The sequence below is a fragment of the Gekko japonicus genome, unplaced genomic scaffold, assembly GCF_001447785.1.
Source record: "Gekko japonicus isolate JY-2015 unplaced genomic scaffold, Gekko_japonicus_V1.1 scaffold438, whole genome shotgun sequence".
In the NCBI taxonomy this organism is placed as follows: Eukaryota; Metazoa; Chordata; class Lepidosauria; order Squamata; family Gekkonidae; genus Gekko; species Gekko japonicus.
Genome location: NW_015160849.1, coordinates 416748 through 426767, shown reverse-complemented (window position 1 = coordinate 426767; position 10020 = coordinate 416748). Strand labels below are relative to the sequence as shown.

At 50.0% G+C, this 10020-nt stretch overlaps 1 protein-coding gene across 1 annotated transcript in view; it reads left to right on the top strand.

Moving 5' to 3' along the window:
* Positions 1-1830: 1830 nt before the first annotated feature.
* Positions 1831-10020, top strand: part of MOCOS (molybdenum cofactor sulfurase) — a 197891-nt gene continuing 189701 nt past the window's right edge. Inside the window, exon 1 of the mRNA XM_015420757.1 lies at positions 1831-2002. Within this exon, the coding sequence (XP_015276243.1) occupies positions 1876-2002 (127 nt within the window). The 5' untranslated portion in view covers positions 1831-1875. The remainder of the gene's footprint in view (positions 2003-10020) is intronic.

Here is a 10020-nt window from a genome sequence, read left to right as displayed (position 1 = left end):
CAAGAAATTCTTCTTCAGGCAAATTATTTTTCCTGGAACCAAAGCTCACAATGCTACAATGGACAAGTCAAACAACTCTGTAGAAGGCTTCTTCCTCTGATGTTGCCTCCTGGCTCTAGGAATCAGAAGCTTAATGCCTCTGTACTGGGTTTGATTCCCCACTCTTCCACATGCAGCTGCTGGCATGACCTTGGGTCAGTTACAAGTTCTTTCAGAGCTGTTCCCTCACCAGCAGTTCTCAAAAGAGCTCTCTCAGCCCCACCTACTTCACAGGGTGTCTGTTGTGGGGAGGGAAAAGAGATTGTAAACTGCTCTGAGACTCCTTCGGGTAGTGAAGGCCGGGTATAAATCCAATCTCCTCCACCTCCTCCTCCTTCACAGAATGGCCAACCAGTTCCTCTGGAGGGCCAACAACAGGGCATAGAGGCCAAGGCCTTCATAAGAACATAAGAAGAGCCCTGCTGGATCAGACCAGTGCTTTATCTAGTCCAACATCCTGTCTCACAGAGTGGCCAAACAGGTCCTCTGGAGGGCCAACAAAAGGGCATAGAGGCTGAGACCTTCCCCTGATGTTGCCACGTGGATCTAGGATTCAGAGGCTTAATGCCTCTGAATGTGGAGGTTCCCCATGGCTATATGCATATATGTAACCCCCTTTTGAAGCTGTTGATTCCTGTGGCCATCACTACATCTTCTGGCAGCGAATTCCACATTTTAATCACTCTTTGTGTAAAGCAGAACTGCCTCTTGTCCATCTTGAACCGACTGCCCATTGCCTTCATTGGATGTCCTCAAATTCTAGTATTTGGGGAGAGGGAGAAAAATAGACTTTGCAAGACCTGAGCCAAGCTGTTCTGAGGGGACCTTTTGGAGGGCATGAATTAATTCTGGAGGGCTGCATCAGTGCTTTAGTTTTTGTGGCCCTGAAATGCTGATTGCCACTTTGGAGTCAGGAAGCCATTTTTCTCCAGGCCAGTTTTGCTGGAGAACCTGGAAGTTTTTTGTCATCTTCGGGGCATGGTCACTGGGGTGTGTGTGTGTGGGGGGAGGTATTTGTGAATCTCCTGCATTGTGCAAGGAGTTGGACTAGATGACCCTGGAGGTCCCTTCCAACTCTATGATTCTGTGATTCGGATTCACAGGGTCACTATAAGTCGAAGTGACTTGACAGCGTTTAACACGGATTAGGGTTACCAGGTGTCCTCTTTTTCTTGGTGTCTTTCCTCTTTGGGGATCTTTAAAAAAAACCTGATGAAAACGTCCTCTTTTTGGGTTGGGGGGCTGAGCCTGCTTTTGCCCTCTAGTCCCCCAGGGGAGGCAGGCTGCGGCTCCCACAGCAGCAGGGGGGTTACCTGAAACGAGGTCTGCCACCGTCAGTCGGGAAAGGCGTCCTCTTTTTCGCCTTTCAAAACAGCCCCCCCCCCCGCAGACATAACCGGTCTCGTTCCCTCGGAGAGCCGCCGCCGCCCGGCGCGTGCGTTGTGTGTGTGTCTCCCGGCCCGGCCTGGAGGCTGGGCCCCCCCACGCAGCACGCCGCCACTCGGCACACGTGTGTGTGTCTCCCGGCCCCGCCTGGAGGCTGGCAACCTTCGCTCCAACTCCCCGAGGTCTCCGCCGCCCCGGACACGCTGCGCCGCTCTTGCCCGGCTCCAAGTTCCGCGGCGCTCCCCCGAGGCCCTCCTTCCCGGGCCGCCGCTTGCAGCCGCAGCAGCGGCGGCGGGACGTCCTTCCTTCCTTGCCGGGCCGGGGAAGAGGGGGCGGCGGCGGCGGGAGGAGGGGGCGGGCGTGGCCTGGGCCTCCTCCTCCGCCTCCTCCTCCTCCTCCTCCCTGGCGGGTCAGGTGCGGTGCGGGCCATGGGGCCGGGCCAGAAGGGCCATGGAGCCGTGGCGAGAGGCGCTCTCCTTCCCGGCCTTCCGAAGCCGGCTCCCCCGGGGCGCTGCATACGGCTACGGCGGGGAGAGCCCGCGGGCGCTGCGCCGCAGGGAGTTCGCCAGGCTGGGAGGTAACCCGCGCTCTCGGGGTCGGGGTCGGGGGGGTGGAGAGCCGGGCTGCCCGGCCAGGAAGAAGGCGCGCCGCTTGCGCTCTCCTCCACGTGCACGCGGCGCGGGACCCTCCGCTCAGCCGGCCTGGAAGGACGCCTCGGTTGGGCTGGAGCAGCCCTCTCCCCAGCTTGGCTTTTGCTGAGTTACCTCCTCGCTCCGTCCTTCCCCGCCCGCCTCCCCTTCACCTCCCAGGGCTGCTCCGGCGCCTTCGAAACCCAACAGGTGCAGCTGCTGCGCGAGAAGTCTACTTTGCGGGCGACTGCTGGCATGCAAGCGGTGAGCCGGAGATCTGGCTGCTGCAGAAATGAGTTGGCTCCGGAGCCCTCCTTCCTGAGCGGAGACACAAAATGTGTGAGCCGGAGGCTAAAGAACCTGTGAGCCAGCTCACACTAACTCCGCTTAGAGGGAACGCTGGGAGAGAGTGGGCTGAGCCGTGCCTGCTGGGCAGGTGGGGAAACCAACATACAAGAAGTACCGTGCACAGATGATTATAGCACATCATAAATAGTTTTATATTTTTTGAAAAATATTTTTACAATAATTTCTACATATATAATTAATCATCTTAATCACAATTCACAATATAAGAGATATAAAAATATCAAATTATCATCTCCAAGAATCTCAAAAGCTATTGTGCAACCTTATAATTAATAATAGTCCTCCTCTGTTAACTAAAAGTTTCAAAAGGGAGGACTCCTTAAAGTCTCTTTATGACATGTGCTCTGTCTTCCTCCAACAGAGGTCCAGAGATCCTTCTGTTTCAGAATCTTCCTCAGGGAGTTCAACAACAATTTTCCCTGAGGAAGAAACAGGTTCTTCAGGGCTGTCAAGTCACAGCTGACTTAAAAGAATTTAGAAGAACATAAGAACAGGAGAAGAGCCCTGCGGGATTGGACCAATGACCAGTGAGGGTCCATCTAGTCCGGCATCCTGCCTCTTGCACAGTGGCCAGCCTCTGGAGGGCCAACAACGGGGCATGGAGGCCAAGGCCTTCCCCTGAGGTTGCCTCCTGGCTCTGGGATTCAGAGGCTTAGTGCCTCTGAATGGGGAGGTCCTCCTCAGCCACCATGGCTAGAAGCCACCGATAGATTTATCCTCCATGAGTCCATCTAATCCCCCTTTAAAGTTGTTGATTTCCATGGCCGTCATCCTCTCATGGGGCTTTCAAGGCGTGAGATGAAGCGTTGTGCTTCGCCACTGCCTGCCTCTGCCTGGCAACCCTGGAGGGCCTCGGTGCTATGGGGGCTGACCCTGCTTTGCTTCCAGGTGGGGGCTACTAGCTTTGTACGCGCACAAAACCAGAACTTAAACCTCTGAGCAGATTTCTTCCCTGAGCCCTGCCCGCTTCAGCAGGGGCTTAACTGGGCTGGGGTGGCATGGAGTGTCGGCCCAGGAGCAGGAGATCCCCACTCTGCCAGAGAAGCTCACCAGGCAACCTTGGGCCTGTCAGAAGCTTTCAGCCTGACCTACCTCATAAGGTGGTGGTTGAGAGGATTGGGTGGAAGAGAGGAGAAGAATGTTAAAAAGACGTGCTGGGTCCTGATCAGGGAGAAAAAGAGGGAGATAAACTTAAAAAATAGAGCCCACCAGGGAGGTTTTATGGCTCATGAGGTTTGTGGCCTTCTGGAGACAGTTGTCAGGGAGCTGAGATGCTGGTGGGTTGTCAGCTAATGCAGGGAAAGACAAACAAGTAAGAAAAGGAGAGAAACAAATTTAAAACCACGGCTGTGACCGTTATTTGGGGGTTCTTCGAGGTGTTTTTCTTGCCCCGTGCTAGGCCTGCTGCCTGGCAGTGGTGTGGTCCCAGGAGGGGATGCTAGTCTTCTCCCAAGCCACGCGCGGCCGGCAGCCGTCTGAACCCCTGCAGTGCCTGGTGTCCTCGTCACTGAACCACCCTAAGCAGTCACTTGGGTGGCTTGGCTGCAGAGCCAGCTGTGTGCTTCCTACCAAGTTTGTGGCAGAAACAGTTGATCCGCCCATTGCCTTGACAACAGTGGAAGAGAATTTGGCAAAGCAGGGCACAGTCATGGGATTCGTGGCTATGACGATGTCATGTTCGTGAGGGAGCTGCCGAGTCCAGCGTGTTCCTGAGGGCAAGTCCCTCACGTGTTGTTGTAGAACTTAAGTTTGGATTTGCCTTCGGGGTTCCCAGCGAAAGCTATCTTGACACTCATTACAGCAATGTCTGCCAGCTCAGATATCCGATATCTGTCCGTGGAGTGAGCCACTGAAGATCCACCTCAGTGATTGGCTCTTTTCTGTAGGACAGTGGCTGTATGTTGTGTGGGTTTTGTAAAGCCGTGGTCCCCAACAGGTTGCCATGATGACACCCGCCAACACCTTCCTTGGCACCCACCAAGTGGTTTTCAGAAACGGGGGCTCTTGTTGTGGAAGATCTGCTTGGCTGGGCAGATTAAAATAACATTGTTTCACTGGCAGCTCCCACCAGAGTGTTTGTTTTATTCTTTCTTACCCCAGTTTGGTGTAGTTGTTAAGTGCGCCGACTCTAATCTGGGAGAACCGGGTTTGGTTCCCCACTCCTCCACTTGCAGCTGCTGGATGACCATGGGCAAGCCATAGTTCTGTCAGACCTATTCCCTCAAGGGAAGTTCTCAGTCAGAGCTCTCTCAGCCCCACCTACCTCACAGGGTGTCTGTTGTGGGGAGGGGAAGGGAAAGGAGTTTGTAAGCCGCTCTGAGACTCCGAGTGAAGGGCAGGGTATAAATCCAGTCTCCTCCTCGCCAGTGTATTTTTAAAGTACCCCTCTTCTGCCTTGCACTTGGGCTTCCTCTGTGTGGCTTTCTCCACCTTTTGTGGCAGCCGTTTTGTTCCTGAGTGCTTCATTGTCCCTCAGCACCACCAGTACCAATTATAGATGTAAAGTGGGCAGGGAGGGAGAGAAATCGGTATGGGCCTCATGCTGTACCACTGTCCATGCTTTAACAACAGGATGGACTGGATGTGGGAGCTTATTCCCTGTAGCATATTGAAATGGAATCCAGCATGAGGGAAGGTCTGTCTTGTGGTAAATTTGGACGCTCCCCCCCAGAGACAAATGGGTCCCGTTGGTTTCCAGGGAGCCCCGGAGGATTTTGAGAGCCTTCCTGGTGACTCAGTGGAAGGCCTTGTAGCTACATGGGATAATTTATCTATTTAAAACGTTTATTAGGCACCTTTCTCCCTTGGGGATAATAATGTCGCGCAGCACGTTTGGAGAAGTTGAACCAGCACCTCAGTCACACTTGCCCTCGTTCCACTCACCAGAGGCTTTCCAGTAGTCAACCACACTGAGACAGTCCAATGGTTACCATATACAGGACATTTATTTACAATATATACAGCTCTCCAGCAAACTGCTCCGCCAGACACCATCCACCATCCGAGAGAGAATATACAGTGATACACATCCACATATATACATTGGTCAGCCAATCAGATCAGTGCTGACTCATGGTGACTTGGCTTGCCTCTGCCAAGTCCAAACTGGCTGAATCCGGTTCAGGTCAGCTGTCAGATAGATGCTTCTGATCACGGTGCTGAAGCTTATACACCGACAAATAATAAAAGGAGCTGCGGTGGCTCAAGTGGTTAAGACGCTGAACTGCAGGCTGTGGAAGGTCAGTAGTTCAGCAGTTCGAGACCCGAGTGTGCCGCATGACGGAGTGAGCTCCCGTCTCTAGTTCCAGCTCCTGCCAACCTAGCAGTTCGAAAGCAAGACATTGCAAGTAGGTAAATAGGGACCACTTCGGTGGGAAGGTAACAGCGTTCCGTGCGCCTCGGTGTTTAGTCATGCCGGCCACAGGACCACGGAAACGTCTTCGGACAGCGCTGGCTCTTCGGCTTTGAAATGGAGATGAGCACCGCAACCCGAGAGTCAGATTCGACTGGCTTTCGAGCAAGGGAACCTTTTATTTATTACCTTTATTATGACAGAGGCTGTGCATTATGTCCCTATGTATACTGTCTCAGTGCTAATGTGTAACGGGTGGTGAAAATGGCTGGGCAGGCATCAGGGAGATACTGTAAGGAAATACTGTAAAAATGTTAATGTTTTAAGCATGTTTGTGGTTTGAGTAAAATGTTTTATTTATTTATTTTATTTTAAGCATTTTTTACCCCGCCCTCCCCGCGAGCGGGCTCAGGGCGGCTTACAAGGGGCGCAAGCCCATATATAAAACCCAATAAAACAATAAAATCACAATTATATCAATAATAACACTAATAACAATAATAAAGTACTTTCAATCAAGATGGTCTTGAGTGGTTATCTTCAAACCAGCCCCATTGGGGTCTCACTGTCTAGTTGATCATTCATACCAATCCACGTTGTTAATGTCACATGTGGCTGGGCTTCCCAGGGCGATCCCGCGACCCGATGGTATTCCCACCGTTGGTGGTGGTGGCAGCGGCGGCCCCTATGTGAAAGCCTGGCGGAAGACCTCCGTCTTGCAGGCCCTGCGGAACTGCATAAGATCCCGCAGGGCCCTGATCTCCTCCGGGAGCTCGTTCCACCAGGTAGGGGCCACCACTGAAAAGGATCTAGCCCTTGTCGCTTTGGTTTGTGCAATGCGCAAAATGGCTTTGCCTGTGTCGTTTATAAAGTTTATATCTCCGCTACCTGGCATTACATTTTATGGCACACATGGCCCAGCCTAACAGTGACATTTATGTCAGATCTGGCCCTCATAAGTTCGACACCTCTGGATTAATTTAGGGAAAGAACAATCCAGAAAAAAAACTTGCATAATTCAGAAATGAGCACGCTGCGTTTTGGAAACTGGTTGGTCTTGATAAAAGGTGTACATTTACAGTTCTTTGGGAACAGCTTAGTTCCTTGTCCTAATTAAGAAGCTTAGGATTTAGACTGTGCTTGTAACTGAACCTCCTTCTTAGCAAGAATGGATATAAAACAACACCCTAAGAGCAATCTGTTCTGAAGATGAAAAAAGTTGCCGGAAGCTTTTGCAATATGCAGGTATTCATATGCCGTAGGTAGTATGGCACAAGGCAAGTTGGGACTTTTATTTGCAGCTTGAGGGTTGCTGAGCTAACTTCTCTGTTTGTATGCCAACGACTCTAGGGAACTGAGGTTCACACCAGGTATACGTTGCCTGTCTGCTGATTTAGGATCTAGGGCATTAGGCTGGAGCAAGCCTTCTTGAATCTGAAGTGAAACTGAGAAACACGAGACAGGCTTGTGACTTTGGTTACAAGCTGCAAATTTGAGTTGCGTGGCCATTGCTAAAGTCTGGACTGTTATTCGTGATGTAGAATACTGTGGGCTAGTCTGCGCATTGCACAAGCCAAAGGATTCCATAGGATGTATCAGACACTGGAAACCTTGTCTTTTACCTGAAAAAAAGATCGCTTTCTAGTGGTTGGGGATAGTTTGAAGAGTTCTCAGAGGATAACTAATGATTACTGGTATCGTCAAGTTTTGCTTGCCTTAATTATCAATGTTGTGAATAGTTAGTGGTGGTTCAGCTTTTGAATCTACTTGATCCAGGGAGTTCTCTGAACGTCCATGAAGCTGCCTTATGCCCAGGGTTGCCAGCTCTTGGTTGGGAAATACCTGGAGACTTTGGGAGTGGAGCCTGTAGAGGACAGGGTTTGAGGGAGGGGAAGAACCAGACGGGCCACCCTCCAGAGCAGCCATTTGCTCCAGGGATCATCTGGAGATAAATAGTAGGAGATCTCCAGGTACCATCTGGAGGGTGGCAAGCCTACTTAAACTGAATCAGACCACTGGCTCCACCAAACTCAGTATTGTCTACTCTGACTGGCAGTGGCTCTCCAGGGTCTCAGATCAGAGGGCTTCCATATCACCTCCTACCTGATCCTTTTAACTGGAGATACCAAGGGCTGAATCTGGGACCTTCTGCGTGCAAAGCAAAAATTCTATCACTGAGCCACGGCCCTTCATCTGATCCAGCCAGAAAATGCCCATCATTTTATTTCCCGTCTAAATGCTGGAAATACTTCTTTGAACGGCATGCCAGTCGTTTTTTTTGGGGAAATTAGTCTCACATTTGTAATTTGCATTATTTATCTGGTATACGATGAACTCACAGCCTGCGCTTCTTTACATAGCAGAGATTTTGGGGTTCAATGAACCATCCCGGTTCTATTTTATGTTACTTCATTTATACCCCACCTTTCTGCCCTCTGGGGGCCCAAAGCAGCTTGTATCATTCTCCTGCTATCGGTGTTAAATACACAAAACAGGAAAAGCAGCTTCTGTGCTGTTGCGTGGAACAAGTTGTGAGGGAGATCAAATATTTAATTTCACATTAGAAATCTCAGAGCAAACGAGCTGTAAAGTTGACCTCGTTGTCTGCCTCTTGAAGTTTCTAGGATTTAGTTGCGTAGGAAAATGTTCTCTGTGAAAATAAAATAAAATAAAGGGTGCCTCGTCTTTATATTCCAGTGTAGATAATTGCTTGTCTGAAGTTGTTTACTGTGGAAGTGTCTATTCCCCCAGATATGTAAGGATGTTAGTCTTCAAAGGAAATTGTTCTTGGAGAAGAACCGTGTTTGGAAGCTCTGCTTTTTGCAGTGTGAGCTCTTACATATTCCAGAAAAGCGTATGGGGGAAAGTCTCCAAACGTCTACTGTGTATGCCAACCTAGTGAAACCCAGAAGGTCATTTACGAAAATCTAGTCTGTTTGGATACCGGTTAGTGCCTGCCGCGCTAAGCTCATGATGCCAGGTGTGCTTTCCACATGGTGTTTTGTGTCAGTTTCTATTCTGTTTACCCCTAGGCTGGTATCTGAAGGTTTAAGCACGTTCAGGCTTGTGTAGTCTCACTGAAATGCCTAACTGGTTTGGGCTGAAAACTGATGACTTTGCCCATTTTAAAACATCGGAACAAACCTTTGTGAATTTAGTATCGTTAAGATAACCGTCAGCCACAAACTCAACTGGGTTTGTTTAATTTTTAGATAAGGAATAGTCTATTGTGGTGCTTCCTAAACTTCCCATGGCATGCCTTTTCTGAATTAAAATTGAGGACACACATCAGTGTAGCTTGAACTGGTTGACATAGTATGCCAGTCAAAGTCCATGTTGTGCCACCAAAACTCTGGTGCCCTTGTGTTAAGGATCACCAGTTTCAGAGGGCCAGGGAGGCTCTTCTGATTTCATCATTGATTAGTTTTATGTTGCTGTTTTGGAGTCTAAAGAGTAGATCCCATCATGAGAAGGCCTAGGACTGTGATCCAGAATTTGCAGAATAGGGTGCATTTGCCAGTGGTTCAGTTCAGACATTGTGGTGTTAAGCGGTCTCTGAGGTTTGCAACTTAGAAAGGCAGGTGAGGAGAGCAAAATGAAAACATTTTCAAAATAAGAAGTCTGGTTCTTCTCAGGTCTCTGTAGAAGAAGCAAGCACCCCCGCAGTCAATTAATGAGTGACAAAAAGGGAAGAAAACGCGGGGAGGGACATGGCTCAGGGGCAGAGCATCTACTTGGCATGCAGAAGGGTCCAGGTTCAGTCCCCAGCATCTGCAGTTAAGGATCAGACTGGAGGTAACGTGAAAGACCTCAGCCTGAGACGCGTCTGAGTAGACAATACTGATGTTGATGGACCGAGGGTCTGGTTCAGGATAAGGCCGCTTCATGCGTTCAAGAATAGCAGAAATGAGGGAGGGGGTGACAGAAGGGAGGAAGGCCTGGAAACTGGATCATACTGGTTTTGGCTCAGCTGAGAAAGAAGAAATCATTGCAGCATCTTTGGTTATGGTTGAGCCTCTGAGGCCTGAGGAATGTTTGTACAGAACTGAGGCCGAGGTGGCTTAGGTGAGGCACCTTGGACTAGAGAGACTGGAGGAACCCTGAAGAAGACAGTCGTAGAAGACTGTCTCCAAAGCTAGGTTAGCTATACACTTCTGCTATTAAAGGCAAACCTTATAACATGTTTAACACATTGTAGTAATAGAACGAAGTTTGAGTTCAGTGGCACCTTTAAGACCAGCAAAG